This window comes from Urocampus carinirostris, chromosome 4 (assembly GCF_059441175.1).
Source record: "Urocampus carinirostris isolate Australia breed hairy pipefish chromosome 4, RoL_Ucar_1.0, whole genome shotgun sequence".
Classification (NCBI taxonomy): domain Eukaryota; kingdom Metazoa; phylum Chordata; class Actinopteri; order Syngnathiformes; family Syngnathidae; genus Urocampus; species Urocampus carinirostris.
Window position 1 is genome coordinate 33,907,297 of NC_142352.1, and position 17,879 is coordinate 33,925,175.

The 17,879-nt window shown below is 39.7% G+C and overlaps 1 protein-coding gene across 1 annotated transcript; it reads left to right on the plus strand.

The window, feature by feature from the left end:
* Window positions 1–9,459: 9,459 nt before the first annotated feature.
* Window positions 9,460–17,090, plus strand: lysmd2 (LysM, putative peptidoglycan-binding, domain containing 2). Its single transcript, XM_088334290.1, has 3 exons — window positions 9,460–9,929; window positions 12,170–12,510; window positions 16,610–17,090. Exons 1-3 carry the CDS (start codon window positions 9,678–9,680, stop codon window positions 16,659–16,661), a joined length of 645 nt encoding a protein of 214 aa, XP_088190416.1. The 5' UTR covers window positions 9,460–9,677; the 3' UTR covers window positions 16,662–17,090.
* Window positions 17,091–17,879: the final 789 nt, after the last annotated feature.

Consider the following 17,879-nt stretch of genomic DNA (forward strand, 5'->3'; position numbering starts at 1 on the left):
TGTTTATGTAAATTTGTGGTGTCGCTACAGTAGCAAACCACTTCAACACAAATTACACCTGGCATTGTCCTTTGCTGTAGTTAAAATAAAAGTCCAAACTGTGCTGCCTCTGCCATTTTTAGCGGTGGGCACCTAGATTTGGCCCTCTCTTCTCCCTGGCAAGATGGATGCAGAAACAGGCTTGGTAGAAATAGGTGTGCTTGTCTGTCACACACTTAGGCATAGACTTAGAACATGGCAGAGGGAGCTGACTAAGACAGAATGCCTGCACCATCTACATAGAGAAGCTCTGCTTCGAGAAAATTGGTGGAAGAGTGAAGTGTCGATCCATGTCAATAAGAACAATCCGATCCAATCAATAATATCATATACATGATATCAATTCATATGATATTAATGTTCGGATCAGTCCGCCCATTTCTAGTAAGCACAGTCTTCATGAACCAACAAGGAGAAAAACGGCAAAAAAGGCCTCATGTTTTATTCTATGTTGTAAAGTAGATTACCAAAGGATGATTACATGTGTAACATCCTAGATTTCTTAACACAAAATAAAACCATGTAATGGAAATTAAAATAGGGAGTGATTTTTCATCTCACTAATCTAAATTGTAGTGTATTTACATCCATCCAGATGATAATTAATATCTGTAAATCAAAATTGATGGCTAATTATTCAATGCCATTACTAACGTTGCAAAACCAAGATGAGCTGATATTTAAAAGGGATTTGCAACAATGTAAAATTTTAGCCATCAACATCTGTGCTTTTGTTCGCATCGCCAGGAAGCAGCTCTGTTGAAAGTCGTCATGGTAACGCAAATAGACTGTTACTATGAATCATCATGTTCTTACTGCTCTTGGTGTTTAAGAGGGCTGCCTCTGTAATTTTATGTTGTTATTGGACTTCACAAAGATTGAGAAATATCATCTTTTTTTAAAAACAATGTTTCAAATGAGGAATCAAAAGTAGAAGAAAAGAATAGAAAACATATTGACGTTACAAAACCATCTCAATCTTAGAAAACAGCAAAAACCCCAAAAACTAACGTTTGGCCGTCATAGACTTTCTGGACTAGATTACAGGCTGGGGGCGTCGCTACTGTCATGCACTTTCCGGACAAATTTTCAACATGTTACCTAGTGTTTACTATGTTTGTGTACTGTAATGCTAAATGTAATTCACCCTAGTCATCCTGAAAGGGGGATTACCACTTGTGAGGTCCCTTCTCAAGGTTTCTCTTTTTTCTTCACGCTGAGGTTTTGAGTTGTTCCTTGCCCGCATGTTGGTTTAAGATCAGGTAATTGTGTCATTGTAATCCTGTGCAGTCCTTTGAGACATTTTTGTGATTAAGGGCTATGAAAATAAATGTGACTTGACTTGACTTTACGCATATTTTATACCAGGGGTTACCAACATGATGCTTGCGGGCACCAGGTAGCCCTCTAAGAACTCCTGAGTAGTCTGTGTACCGGTTCTAAAAATACGGTAGTTCACAAGTGATTGGGCATTTTCCAGGAATTTTGATCACTAACTTTCAGGAAGGTTGACTGAGCATATCTAAACCTTACTAATAATAATCATAATTACAATGTAATAGTAAAACAAGTTTTTGTTCTAGAGACGCATATCAAACTGGCAGGCATTTGCTCTAATCAGTAACAAAATGTAGCTCTCAACTTCGAAAAGGTTAGTGACCCATGCTTCGAAACATTGCCGTTTACTCTAACATTGCATCATGTTCACATTTTCTTTTATTTTTACATTTAGCATTATTTCTCTGGTTAGTTGGTTGGATCCCTTAACTACTAGGGTCGTAGAGGCACCATTTCCTCTGGTGTGTCTTGGGCTAGTACAGCATGGTTGCACCCATTCCTCTCCGGGCCAAAATATGCTTATACCCGGTCTCAAACCGGTGACCTTTAGTGAGGCGGATGTGCTGACTACTGCAGTATGGATACATTTCTCTCATCCGTTAACCACCAGGGTTGTCGGGGCACCACTCCCCGTGTTGTGTCTTAGGAAAATTCAGCCTGGCGGCGCCATTTCCTCCTCGGGCCGTTTTTGGTAGGGGTTTGCTCCCCCACATGAAAAATATAGTCCTGAGTTCCATGGTTACCGGGTAGCAGGAGATACCGAGTGATCAGACACAGATACAGCACCTTCATCATCTGGTCGCCGTTGTTTTTCAGTGCAAAGCTTCATCCTGCTCTTCAGAGATGAGAAGATCATCGTGATACAAGATCCTGAAACGCCGGGGGAAAACTATGTAGGTGCAAAATAATACACACTGTCCCGTAAATATGATTTCTTTTAGCACATATATAACACACGACTGTAAAACAAACAGCAAAGAATATTATGCTGAATTAAGCAATACTATCCTTTAAAATGAATACATATCTACTGTACCAATATTTTTTTTTTGCGCAATTATAATGTGGATGCTATTATGTGCTCCAACCCCTTACTCCTACTTTTGTGAATCATAAATGACTGTTCTCTTTGTGTCCTCTGATTTCCATTTGAAAAATAACAGCAACAGACATTTTTTTGTGTGTATTTGAATATTCAATATAATATATTTACCAAGCGACCATCATGAATATTGTAACCCAATATTTTCCACCGAGGCAAATTAGATTTCATTGTGTACATCGCAGCGCAGCACCTGCTCTTTCTGTGGTCCGGCTGAATAACACAATAGCACATTTCATCAACACTGCCCACTGCAGTCCCATCATTATGTACAACCACTTTTGTTAAATGACTATATAAACCTCTGACTTCATTAATTCAAGAAGTGTAACTAATTAAGTGAATTTGGTGATTCCTCTGTGCTCTCAATTTTTGTGGAGCGTAAAAAGAAACAGACTGGAGGTCATTGAAATATTGATAGCATTAATGCGAAATTGAGAAGAATATTTAGACGCTGAGAGTTCTTCCCCTTGCGGGTACACAGTGTTCCCATAATAATCTCGACAGTTCAATGATCGTCCTTGCGCATACAGTTCTAACAGACCCCTGGAGATGCTGCGAGAGCCGAGATCAAGAAATCATAAAATATTCATGACTTCCTACAGTTCATAGAAAATATTATAGTGGACGTTCTAAACTTGATATTTTTTTGTATCTATCAATCTACCTTCGCACATAACCTAAACCACCTACCCAGAATAAAAGCGTAAAATAAATGCATAACATAAATAACACCTCCCATCGCTACATGATCATTTCTACATGATCATCTGTCCGTCCATTGTCAGACCATCCGTCCAAATCAAACTGTTGTTTTGAGACACTGGTGTACAATGAATAATGTCATTAGTTTGATTTTTTCTAAGAAGAACAAAAAAGAAAAAAGTTGGTTATGATGAGCAATTCATCTGCATATGACTTTCTAATTATTTTGAAAGCATTGTAGATCCAAAGGCAGCACAGCGGATGAGTGATTAACCTGTCCACAGCACAGTTCTGAGGTCATGGGTTCAAATCCAGCTACCAGCCTTTCTGTGCGGAGTTTGCATGTTCTCCCTGTGCTTGCGTGGGTTTTTATGTAGTTTAGATTTACTTGAAAACTGAATATCTACTATAGACTGTACGTTTGCTACTACCGGTGCTAGCAAGTAGGTCTATTTAGCAATAATAAAAATTATAACAATAAAAATAGGCAGCACGGCGGCGTAGTGGTTAGCGCGTGTGCAGCACAGTTCTAAAGTCTTGGGAACCTCCTGTGTGGGTTCAAATCCAGCTACCGGACTTCCTGTGCGGAGTTTATATGTTCTCCCCGTGCTTGCGTGAGTTTCCTCCGGGCACTCCAGTTTCCTCCCACATTCCAAAGATATGCAGGTGGATTGGCCGGTCCAAATTGTCCCTAGGTGTGAATGAGCGAACGAGTTGTGTGTCCCTGTGTGCCCTGCGATTGGCTGGCAACCAGTTCAGGGTGTCCCCTGCCCAATGCCCGATGATTGCTGGGATGGGCTCCAGCACCCCCTTGACCCTACTGAGAAAAAGCGGTGCAGCTAATGAGATGAGATGGAACATTAAAAATAAACATATTAACAGTATAAATTTATATTTTATACTACATATTTTAATAATGATAATAATGCATTATAATATTCTTATTAAAATGTTATTGATTAATTGTCGTTTTTGTTATTATTATTGAAGGAGAGTCCATCCATCCATCCGTTATCCGACTTCTTATCCTCAGTAGGATCACGGGGGTGCTGGAGCCCATCTCAGCCGTCCTCGGGCAGTGGACACAGAGACGGACAACTCGCCCGCTTATTCACTCCTAGGGACAATCAGGACCGGCCAATTAACCTGACCTGCATGTTTTTAGGAATGTGGGAGGAGACCGGAGTGCCAAGAGGAAACTCAAGCAGGCACGGGGAGAACATGCAAACCCCACAGGGGAAGGCTGCAGTAGCTGGCCTTGAACCCTGTACCTTCGTACTGTAGGGCTGCGTGCTAACCACCCAGTCGCTGGGAGTCAATTCTCCAAAATTTTAAGTTATGTGTGAATTGAGCTATCCACCCTTTCATTTATTTGTAAACATTGTGATGTATTCGGTGGGTGGGGCTTAGCCTGGAGTCAAAAGAATACTCTGGTCAGAAGACTGTGGAAGAGAAAGTTGTTGTTGCTGCTAGTTGTCATATTATCGTGTGTTTGTGTGCCAGAATCAGAGAAAAAAACATGAGTGATTTTAAATTGTTAAAAGTTTTACAGGATCCCAGCAGACACTTCTTTTAAAAGAAAAAAAAGGGCGTTGTTGTTCTATGTAATAAAGCCAAAAGATTGGACCAAGGCACTCATGAAAAATGCTCGGGTTTGCTGCTACATTTCCATACCTTTCAACCAGTACGTTTTTGCCGTAGAAAGTACGTTTATTATGCATTTTAAGACGTGTACGACGTACATATTTGTCAATTATGGGTATACACAGACTATCACGAAACGGCAAATCAATCAAGTCAAACGAGTTTGCTGTGATAGCCTCTATCTCGGTACCGATTTTTGGTTGCAAACGAAGTGAGCGTTTGATGCTACTGTACGCATGCGTCTGCCGCTGTAGTGCCTACTTTCGACTCCCCTGCAAAATCCTCCCTCCCTCGCGTGAATGCGCATTCTGCTGCGCTTCCGACAATAGCGATCGTATTCTATATAACAAGTTTATTAAAACAATAAAGCTATTGTCGGAAGCGCAGCAGAATGCACGTTAACGCAAGGGGGGAGGATTTTGCAGGGGAGTCGAAATTAGACACTACATCGGAAAACTCCTCAACAGCTGCAGAAGTGATGTTTTGCCATTTCATCGCAGTGTCACGAGACCGAACCAGATCGGAGGCAGGAGGCAGGAAGGATGAACTCAATCGCGTAACGACCAGTTACTTTTATTAAGGAAATAAAAATCATCCAACACTCAGGGACAAAACAAAACAAAAACAGGCTTACAGGCAAACAGGAACTCAGACTAGGAATACTCACAAAACAGGCTTTTACTCAGAACGTGCAAACACAGGTTTCCTCAAGTCAGACAGAACAGATTAATGCAGAACAGAAAACGCAATGAACCAGCAACCGGCAATACCCAAAACCCCCCTTAAGAAGCACACACGCAAATTAGGCGATCTGCTACAGCCGGTGCCCAGGGGGCGGGGCCAGCGGGTCGCTACGGCGACCATGCTGGACACGACACGCAGAGCACAACATACCTCCAACAGTTGCCGATCACTTCACAAGGCTTATGAAAAACATGTTTCCCAGTCACGAGGCTGCAAAGGTTTGAATTTTCTGTCCCTGTTAAATAGTCTGTTTGCAATTTAAAATACAAGCATCAATGGTTGATATTTTGGTTTGGTTTACAAAATAGAAATGCCAACTAATTTTTTTCTCCCCAAAAATATTTTTATTTATTCATTTACAAATTAAAATTTAAATTAAAGTGTTATTTATGGATATTTTAGTTACGCTGATAACAATTGTTCTTGATTTTTTTCTTTTATTTTTACGAATATGTACAGAATGATATAATGAAACACATGTACAATATAGCATGTTAAACTACATAAATAAACACATTTGAAAAAAAATTATGGTGTAAGATTTTTTTGTATTTTGTAAGGGAAAATACGACAGTTTGTAAGGGCAAGAAGCCGTGGAGGTTGACAGGTATGCATTTTATACTATGTGAGATAAATTAAACGTTTATGATTGTTGCTATCAAGTCCATATTATTTACTACATTGGCAAAATATCTTGTTCTTTACTTAGCTTCATCTAACTGATAGCATGGCTATGCCAACGGTAGCCTTGTAAACACTGTGTGGGTCGAAAATGAAATGAGGCACGCTTTGCAAACAATCGTTGGGCATACTAGCCAAGTAGTTTATTACATACATTTAATTATTTATTGCTCTTTTTAGGTGAAGCTCAAGGTGTCGTAAGCTATGAAAGGGATTTATTGTAAGCATTAACTGGTCAACTGTTCATCATTTAACTTGCTGTCATTAAAAGGTATTTTACTCGTTACCTGCTATGGACAGGCGTTATATGAGAGGTGAAAATATCGGACACAAAAGCGCCACAAAGTGGGTCGCACAAACTATGTGCAGCGCCTATCAAGAGAATGTTTTTTTTTTGACTTTGAACACAAAAATAAAGTCACTATCTTGCCGCTCCCACATACCTTGTGCTTACTTGAGATGTCGTTATCTATGATCTACATTACATGGCTGCAATACAAGGCCGCTATTGGGAAATGTGAAGCACACTGTAAAGCGCTTTGGGAAGTCATTGACTTGAAAAGCGCTATATAAAATGCAGATCATTTCATTTAATCTGTTTTGGTCAATTGGCTGACAGGAAATCTTCTGTTCTACCCCGCGCAGTTTGCCTACGTCACACGGAATGAGGTCTGTCGATCATTTTCACGCACATCACCTTGCCACGCGACGACACCATGACGGATGGGAGTAAACCGTAGTAAACAGTGGACAAGGCCAGTAAACAGTAGACAGCAACAACAACAAAAAATATACCATTCGACAACATTGGCAATGACTTGTCAAACAAATACTGTGCGGCTGTAAGATGAGGTGGCTCACCTTGTCGGGAATTGCAAAAATCGCTTTTTAGAGAAACAGAGGATAACATTAGCAATATTAGATACCGACTTATACAGTCTTCCTCCTGACATAGTCACACATCTACACAAATCGTCTACTCTGCCTATCTTCAGTCCACACCTCTGTAACACTATATTGTAAATGGAGTACCAGTTTTGATCTCAAACCTTGTAAAATTCTGGATTCTTACCAGTTCGCATTACTGTACTTTTTTTTTTGACAACAAATGTATGCCAGTCGTTCCCCTCGCGCCAACGTTACTAAAATGACTTTGTATCTAAATTTTTGAGGGATATAATAGAACAGTAAAGCACGGGGCATTTGCAATCACTTTTGAGAGAATGGACGTTTCTCTTCTGAACATTCGTCTCTCATTTTATCCGTTGATAATTTGGAAGTTCATTTTGGCGTAATAAGCTTTATGGTAGAGCACATAAAGGTTTTCAGTACATTTAGTACATGTCACATTTGAAAGACTACTGTTTTTTAAATGCCTGGCTAATCACTAAAGTCGCTAACATAGCTAGTTAGCACTAGCTAACATCATTTTGAGTGCCTTTGACGTGACTCTTAACATACAATTGCTCGGAAATACATCAAACGTACTTTGTAAAAAATGTTTGCTGAAAATCCTGGAAAACTTCAGGGCTGCCAGTGTTGTGCCTCGGCACAACTCGAGTCCTTTTGGTCTATTTAGCAGATAAACATTGCTGTCTTCTGTCTTCATCAAAAGAGATACAATTCTAAATCTGGCTTACAACCTTGCAGAGCAATAAATCACCATGGTAAAAACTGGTGGTTATATTCTTCTGTTGCCGTTATTGATGTTTGTTTCAACTCAAATCCTGATTCAAGTGCCGATGGCTAGGGTTTGTCTCTCGTCCAGCATGGATGTCATTCTGCTGGGGAAGGCAACTTGACCTCACGTGCAAGGGGCCAATATAGACGAAATAGAAGGGAACTTGCTGTACAGTGTACACTTTAAAGCAGGAGTCTCAAAATTAAGGCCCAGGTGCCAATTGCAGCCCCCAGGGTTATTGTTATTGTATAGTGACTAGTTTACCTGACTGCCCATTTTTCACATCTGGTTAGCTGCTCCTCTCGCACTCTTTGCACTACTGTATAATACTATACATAGCTATAATTATTTAGTATATTATTAGTACTTCAATACTCAAACTCCATACAACATTCTATTTATATCTGTACATTCAAGGAAACTGCGTGGGTCAGATGTGTTGACATTTCGTTCTGTATACACGTGTACAAGAATGACAACAAAGTATATCTGAATCTGAATCTGAAGATGATAGTTTGATAGTTTTAATATGAAAATTATTCTGTATTCTGCTGTGCCACCGAAAACGAGTGCTTAAACGGAAGAAGACCAAATACGGAGACTCAAAGTGACCAAAATGCACCTTATTACTTTTGAAATTAAGAGAAAAAAGGGAAAGAAAAAAAAAGATAATAAAAAAGTAAAACTCAAGATAAATAGGAAAAGAAAAGTGAAAAAATAAATAAAGAGGGAAACATTGAATAAATTAAAAGAAAAAGAAATTATTGCATTTTTTTTCATTTTTGTCTTTTGTCCTCTTAAATTCCTTTCTTTTCTTCCTTTCCCTTTTCTTTTGCTTCCTCCATTTTCATTTTTTTTTGCTTTATTTTCCCATACTTTTATTTTATTCACATTTTCCCTATTTTGCCTCTTTTTCTTATTTCTTCTTTCCTTTCTTTTATTCCGTTAAAAAATACCCTTCTTTTTGTCTTTCTCTGAGAAAAGCTGGGTGAAAATGGAAGAAAAGAGTGCTTTTTGCTCTTTTTTAGTCTCCGTAGTTTGCAGTTTTCTTTCCTCTCATTTTCAGTCGCACTACACATTACAGCGACATCTTGTGGACAATTATAAAACACTGTATCTTTAAGAACAGCAGAATGTTTTTATCAGAGCTGTTTTTCGGGAAAACCCTATTTGCCCTAACTTCACTCGCTTCAGCGGCCTGTCCTTCGGTAAGACACTGAATCCCTAATGCCCCCAATATGCAGGTCGGCGCCTTGCATGGCTGCATGGCTGCTATTGGTGTGTGTGTGTGTGTGAATGGGTAAGTGTGAAGCACATTGTAAAGCACTTTAGGAGGTCTTCATTGACTTGAAAAGCGCTATATAAATGCAGACCATTTACCATTTGCCATTTACCATTTACCATTAATTTAAGTTGGAGACCCCTGCTGCACAAAATCACCAAATTCGAGCAATATACGGTAATTTTATTTTGCAAACGTACCGGAAGTGTTTTTTTCTCGTTGCTGATTGGACGCACAGACGCTTCCGGCGTCATGACGTCGACGTGACATTTCTATGACGAATACGAAATTTTGAGATAGTGCTCCCCGAAGCATGTCTTAGTTCTAGGGCTAGCAAGTAGAATTGTAGCGAGAATGGAAACTTTTGCATACCTCCACGCTGTCATTTTTATAGTCTTGGCCACGCGAGTCAAGCGTTAACACACACCGAGGTCACAAGTTCCACATTACATCCAAAGAAGATGGCGGAGTTCTCGCCCGTCTTACCAATGCGGGATGGAGGAGCAGCAGGACGATTCGGCCAGCCTATTTTTCCTCGGTCGAGGTCCGGTTCTGAGTCCGAAAGCGAACTCTCTCAAAGCCTGGCTAGGACAAAAATACGTTCTTACGGAAGCACGGCAAGCGTCACGGCCTCGCTCGGGGAGAAATTCATAGAGCATCGGGTTACAGACAGCGATACTCTGCAGGGGATTGCTCTCAAATACGGTGTAACGGTGAGTTCCATTTTACGAATTCCCCTCAATATACTGGTACGAACGTTTTATAATTTTGCTGATAAAAACTTATTATAAAGAACTAAACGGAAATATTTTAAATGAGCATAACTGTAGCAAGGGCGGTATATTGGATGAGTGGTTCTGAGGTCATGGATCCAAATTCATTTACATCCATCCTTGCGGAGTTTGCATGTTCTCCCCGTGCTTGCGTGGGTTTCCCCCTGACACTCCGGTTTCCTCCCACATTCCCAAAAACATGCATTCCGGCTTAACTGTCAGATCTAAATAGTCACTAGGTGTGAATGAGCGAGTGAGTTGTCTGTCTCCGTGTGCAACTGGCTGACGACCAGTTCGGGGTGTCCTCTGCCCACTGCCCGAAGTTGGCTGAGATGGGCTCCAGCACCCCATGCGACCTTACCGAGGATAAGAGGTGCATATAATGGATGGATAACAGTAACAATATACGTTTAGGACATTCTACCATAATAGACACATCCTGTCTGAGTGGTATTATTTGTAAACAACCCCTTTTAAACCAGTGGACCTTTGTTAATATGATTGAGCTTGGAATACAGTGAGTGAACACTTCAATTGATTGTTTTTCCATATATTCTTTATTAACTTACTTAGTCTGATTGTAGTGTAGTGGCAGTTGAAATTAAGTTATATATTTTGGAGGGGAGATATTGTATTGAAGGCAGCACGGCGGCGCAGTGGTTAGCGCTTGTGCGGCACAGTTCATGTCATGGGAACCTGTCGTGGGTTCAAATCCAGCTCCGGACTTCCTGTGCGGAGTTTGTATGTTCTCCCCGTGCTTGCGTGGGTTTCCTCCGGGCACTCCGGTTTCCTCCCACGTTCCAAAAACATGCATTTCAGGTGAATTGGCCGGTCCAAATTGTCCCTAGGTGTGAATGAGTGAATGGGTTGTTTGTCCCTGTGTGCCCTGCGATTGGCTGGCAACCAGTTCAGGGTGTCCCCTGCCCACTGCCCGGAGATGGCTGGGATGGGCTCCAGCCCCCCCGCGACCCTAATGAGGATAAGCGGTACGGCTAATGAGATGAGATGAGATGAGATATTGTATTGAGATACTGTAGCTGGGAGAGGGGCACTGAAAAAGCTGTGGTCAATCATGGACAATTCATCACATCCACTACACAGCATCACCTCCAAACGGAAGAGCAGCTTCAGCGACAGACTGCTGTCACAGTCTTGTTCCACGGACAGACTGAGGAGATCATTTCTTCCTCATGCCATGAGGCTCTTTGACTCCACCCGGGGTAGTAAAAGCCCACATTAAACCACACCCCCACATTATGATTACCCTGTTTTTATTACAGTGTGTATTTAATGTAGCACTATTCAAATACTCTATATCAACACGTTACATTGGGTATTTATGTATTATATTCCTTTTACTTTATTATTGTTTTATTTTCAACACAAGGATACTGCTGGAAGTGTGAATGAATAATGGGGATGAATAAAGTATCTATCTATCTATATGATTCACTTGCTAAATCACACATCTAAAACATCACACTTGAGGAAATTAAGTTATTCTTAAAAAAAAGGCACCGATACTATGTGGCCCTAAAATATGGTCAGACACAGGACGGGAATTTCAACCCAAATCCAGACTGATTCGAATTCTGATGAGTTTTATTCTGCTAATTGGAAGTCAGTTATGTTAAAAATGATCAAATAGAAAGTAGAGCATTACCTCAAGAGTGAAATTAGCTTTAAAGCATTGACTTATGATTTAATGCACAAATACGAAGATACTTTTTTACATAACACATTGAGTAGCTTTAGGCAGAGAGAACCACTGTCTAAAGTGATCTCACATATTTTTCTCCTAAGATCTTCGAACAAAAAGACCTTTGCATATTAACCCTGTTATTTTTAAGTGGAATTATATCTGGGTGCAGAATTACCTCCAGGTTTCTGTGGTGCAGTGAAACTTTACATGGATTGATTTTCAATCACGATTTGCATGATAGTTACTTTTAGTACTTAATATCGGAAATAACTAAAATTGTATGTACTTGTTATCGTTACCCATAGAGAATAAACCTTCCACTTTGACAAAATTTCCAACTTTAAAGCTTTGGGTTTTGGTATATAAAAAGTCGTACATAAAATTTTCAGAATTGTGAATTGTAAACGGCACGGATCTCAAAAACTTTCATTTTTTTTGCCTACTAACACTTTTTCTTGTCATTGTCTGGACATTTCAGATGGAGCAAATCAAGAGGGCTAACAAGTTGTTCAGCAACGACTGCATCTTCCTCAAGAACAGCCTCAACATCCCTGTGGCTGTTCCTAAGCGCTCCATTTTTAACGGACTATCTCTGGAGTCTCCGGACGGTGAAGCCACGAGTCAGGAGATGGAGACCCCCTATCTAGTGCTGCAGGACATCGAGGGACCTTCGCCAGGGCCCTCGCCGCCGCCCGAAGACACCAGAGTCTCTCGGCCTCAAGTGGAAGAGCTCTCCGCCAAAGACTTTTTACAAAGACTGGACTTGCAAATCAAACAGTCGAAGCAGGCAGCAAGCAGGCTTAAAGAAGAGGATGAAAGGTGAGGTAGATTCTGCAAACTCACTGTCATTTTTCTACGAGATACACAATTGTATGAACACATTCAGAACAAGACTCCTCAAAAGCAATAAAAAAATAATAAATTGTTATTTAACTTTGAATTCTAACAACAAGAAAAAGGTAGAGTATGTATTTGTATTTCAATATATTCACCCTTCACAATGGTTGAAGGTAGGGTGTGTTGTTTAGGGTGTCCCTAGAAATTTGAAAATACAATATTTTCTCTATTAACTACGTGTTAAAAAATGCCCAACTGGGTTCAAAGAGCCCTTATGCTTTATCCCCCAGGACACCTATGCGTCTGCTTTTAGCGGTCCGGTGCAAAAATATTAAGAGGAATGGGGTGTGGAGGGCTGTTCTTGCAAATTACGTAATGTTCGTCCCCGCAGGTTTTTATTTTTATTTGTTAATGTAGCATGCAAATGGTGAAAGTAAGAAGTGGCCTGCTTCTAGGACAGTCCAAACGCCAACAAACCCCATGGCAGATAAAATAAGAGTTTATCCTAGCGCTCATGAATGAATGAGCTGACGAGGCAGCAATGATGACTCAAGCCAGAAGATGGCGGCAGCTCCAAATTCTGTGCAGTTCCTTTAAACTATAATTGTAAATACTAAAATATGGGGATGGGTGGGGGTAATCACCCATTCTAAGATGCATCACAATTCTGTTGTGAATGAATTTGAATCGATTCTGAAACATGAACATTTTGTATTTTAAAACATGTTGAATCACACTAAATGTGGGGTGCATAGGTTGAGCTGTCTCTGAAAAACATGAAAATTAAATATTTTGTTATTAAGTATGTGTTAACAATGCCCTACTGAGTTCAAAGAGTCCTTATGCTTTTTTTTCCCACCGCACCTATCTGCTTTTATATTATTTTTAATAAGCTTTTTGGGGTGGAACACATTACGCAGGAGAAATGTGGGGACAGGGGGTTTGGTGGAGAGTGACGTCATGCTCGTTCTTACGTTTTTTTGTTTGTGTATAATGTATGATTCATTATTTGCTCTACATTTGCTTGAAAGGTAGGGTATTTACAAAGATTACACGCTAGAAAATAACCAAAACTTATGTTATCATTTGGTATTGGTTTCAAGTCTGTCAACATGAACTTACTTGTACGCGCATCATGAAGGTGCCTGACAGGGGCTGCAATGATGACCGAAACTAGAGGTGGCTGACTCGAGTATAATAGTTCCAAATTCCGTTCAGCACCTTTAGTTATAAGTAAGACGGAGCTATGAACATTATTTTTCCGGGTGCTTAAAATCCTTGAAAATGCTTACATTTCAATGTATTTTCAAGAATTGGAATGTGCTTCAATGTCAGGTATTCTAGTCACAAGCTTTCAATGTTTTTTCCAGGTGAATTTCTAAAAAAATAAAATAAAATCAAGCACCCTTTTAAAAGAGAATGCACCAATGGTAAATCAACACACCTTACAGAATAATTTAATCTTAAGTTTGTCTTTCATGAAAACAACAGTTTTTATATTAGTGTTGCAGCGCTTTTTACGCAATTGTACCTACTGCAATGGGGAGATGTAGGCTGCAGACAATTTTCTGCAAGTCAGACGCCTCACCCCACAAATATCCAGTATCTGACTTGCTGAGTCAAGCCCGGTCATGCATTGCATTTCTGTTTTTCGACAATGTGCACGCTCGCTTACCTTACACTAAATCCTCAAAGACTAATGACGTCAACCACTCACAAGCTAAATGTAGAAGAACTTTTTGTTCAATTCTTGCCGATATCTCGCCTCCATTTAACAGACCCTTGCATATAAATTCTCTATATGTTTTGACCTGAGTGTTGACTAGCAGCTGACTCGGGCCACATCACACGGGTCTGTTAGAGCTACACTTTGCACACACACACACATAGATGCACCCAATTAAGTTTTATTTTTGTGCATAAATTAAATCACTTGCTTTTCTTAGTAATGTAAATCCTCAGAATTTAATAGACATTCACCTCTCACCTTTCCCCAGCCATCTTCAGTTTAGATTTGAAAAGCCAGTTCTCTTTAAATCACTCTTTAAAAACTTTCTGTAGTTTTGTAATTTATAAAAAAAACGCATTAATGGAATGTTTAATATGTAAACTTTCATTACATGTGTAAAATAAACATTCTATAGATACAAATATGATAAAACAGTGGTATTTTTTTAACTAAATAATGACAAAAGTGTGGATTTTTTTTCACATGACAGTGACTATGACCTTCATAGCTATAGTTAAAGCTGTGCGTACTAAGACAGTGTTGTAACGCTCACACTAAGAAAAGCAATTTATAACTGAAGTAGACATGATATGATACAATCTAACTTCGGAGGAACGAGTATCAACATCAGGTATCTGTGTCGCTGTTGCCCAAATGCGCAACCCTCTTATGGCCGATTTATAATCAGTAACTAGGAATAATAAATTATAGGTACAGATAGTTAGCTTATTTTCATGTATTAGAAGGTAAATCATATTTAGGGATTATTAGAATTTTAACACGTCATTCTTGGGTGAGGGGATTCTATACACTAATGGTATAAATATTTGGTATCCGTTTGGAGCGCCACATTTTACATTAACAGTGAATTATGTTTAGTTGATTACTTAAAAGTTGTCCTCAAAATCAGTGGTCTCCAACCTTTTCAGTACCACGGACCAGTTTAATGTCTTCTACTATTTTACAGCCTAGCTCAATAATAACCACAAAAATAATAAGAATTTTAAATCCACTGCATAATCAAGTGGAATAATTGGTGTCTGAACTCAATGCAACAATTTGTAGTTGGTATCATAACATTGAAAGCAACTTGTCGTCGAGCAACTTGGCAAATAATCAAAAACACCAAATCATGAAAAACTATTTGCAAAAATTGTGTTGATGTTGTGTGTTCTTTGTGCGCTACTTGTCATGTTCTCAAAATACAGATTTCATGTATCCACGAATATGTTAGTAGTGACTAGATTGGATAGATTGAGAAATGAAATTGTGAGAGACAGAAATTGAGTAGGTGCGGAACTGAGCAAGCGGGTGGATGAGAGAGTACTTGGTTGGTTTGGACACATGAGGAGCGAATGTTGAAGAGGATCTACAGAGCAGAAGTAAATGGATGGAGACTGAGAGGAAGGCCAAGGTTAACGTGGATGGATGGTGTTATGAGTGCACTGCATGAAATAGGTCTCAATGTAGTGGAAGCTAGAGCTCTTGTTGGTGATAGGAATGAGTGGAGAGGTGTTGTGAAAGGATAGTGGGATGTTTAGACTTGTTTTAAGGGATGGGCAGGGCACCTATATGATTTGGCAGGGGTAAACCGGTGAAAGCTGTCGGGCCCTGCTGTGAACAGAAGAGTTCGCTTTGTCACCCTGAACCGAGTGACGTGGATGCTTTCTTGTGTCCCGTTTCACCTTGAGGGACGAGATAATGACCAACTTGGGAGCCGAGGTGCTTAACTTGTTTGGGTGTTTTTGCATTTGGGTTGGCCATGGTCCCCCAAAAATTTGTGTGTGTTTTTTGTTACTTTTTCCCTTTTCTAATTTTCTTTGTTTTTGTGTATGTGTTTATCTAACTGTCAGTCACCCCTCTCGAGGGATATGACAAGGGTAGATAGATAGAAAGATAGATAGATGTATCCTTGTACTGCAACTATCGATATTTTTTATCTAGTTTGTTTACTCATCTATTGAAGACACTATTATTGTGGCATGACATAGTGGGCTTCAGCAAACCATGCTCTCCTTGCTGATTGGCTATGAGAGCAGAAATTTGGTTTAATTCACCCCTTGCTGTTTATTCCACGGGCTGACATCCTAGTTTCCAACAGTCAACTCGTGTTGAACTAAAAACACACCTTTTCACTTCTTCATTTCTGACGTTTGATCGAAAATGGGTTTAATGACACATACTGTGGATAAATTTGCTTGTTACATGAGCGTTGCAGCTGCTCCTGATCTGTTCAGCCTCATTCATGATTTACGCAAGACAAACACACACACCTGACCTTGTGAACAGTGCTGCTGTGCATTCTCACTGTGGAAATCTTCCTTTAAAGATCCTTTTTCTTCCTCTTTGCAGGAGCATTGACGGGAACTACTCGACACCCACCACATCATACCAGGAAATATGATGGTCATTTGTGTTTACCAGAACCTGGCTTGTTTGTTTACCTTTTTGCGTGTTACGTTTGCCTTTTATTTATTCTCAATGTGCAAGGGTTATGACCTGTATGATTGTCTTTTTGTACAGTTGCACCAAACGACAGCTTTTGTGTAACATCTAACAGGTACTATCTGTTTCTACCCAGCTGCTTATTTGACTGACCCCAGGTGTATTTATCATCATTAGTATTTAATTCTGTTGAAAATCAGGTCATGGACAACAGTCATTGTAGTCACTTCATTTACTCCCTTAAACGCATTTTACTCTGGATTAAAAAGGAAGTCTCTACATTTGGAGTGCAATATTTATGGGTGTGGAAATGTTTTTTTTTTAATGTGCTTTTATCTTTTACTACCGTTTGGTCTGAATAAATAAGCTTACCAAACAAAGGCATTAATGCAGCATTGTTGTTTTTGCTTTTGTTTTCATGCTAAACTGGAGAACTTTGACCTTTTTTTTTAAACAACACACACATAACTGGTTTCTCTCAAATAAAGTCATACCGCTTAAGAGCTTAATTCTTTCCAGGATCGTGCTTGTCGCTCGAAATGCTCATGAAACGAGCAAATTTTCCTGATATGAAATCATCTAATACGAATTGGTCCGTTCGTGTCTTCCCAAAATCCTCAAGTAAAGTCTAAATAGAAGAATTTACTTTTATTGTCATTGTGTGTAACCATTCACACAGAACGGAATGTCGATACAGCTGACCCGTACTGTTAAACTGTAACGAGCCAATGCAGCCGCAGCCAAACAGGGCGCCGCCATTTTAGTCATTAGGTGACCAAACCTCCCAATTCCAACCCTTAAATGCTGAGCACAAAGCAGGGAGGCAATGAGTACCAATGTTGTAAGTCTTAGGTATGACTCGGCCGCGGCTTGAACCAGCGACCTCCCAGTCTCTGAGCGGGCGCCCTACCATCTAGGCTACCAGCTGATAAATAGCTATAAAACACAATTTAAAAATACACATACAAATAGTGTTTACTCATAAAAATACACTAATAAGATGAATAAGATATTAATGAAATGGAATGCGAGTTTATTATGAGCAGTCGCCTTAATGGTGTTGATCGCGTGATGCGGAGGAATGGTAAATGCGGGAGGAGTAACGGTGATCGCATACCTGTCAACTTCTATGATTTTTCCCTTATTTTATATGTTTTTTGATCATTTAAAATTGTGT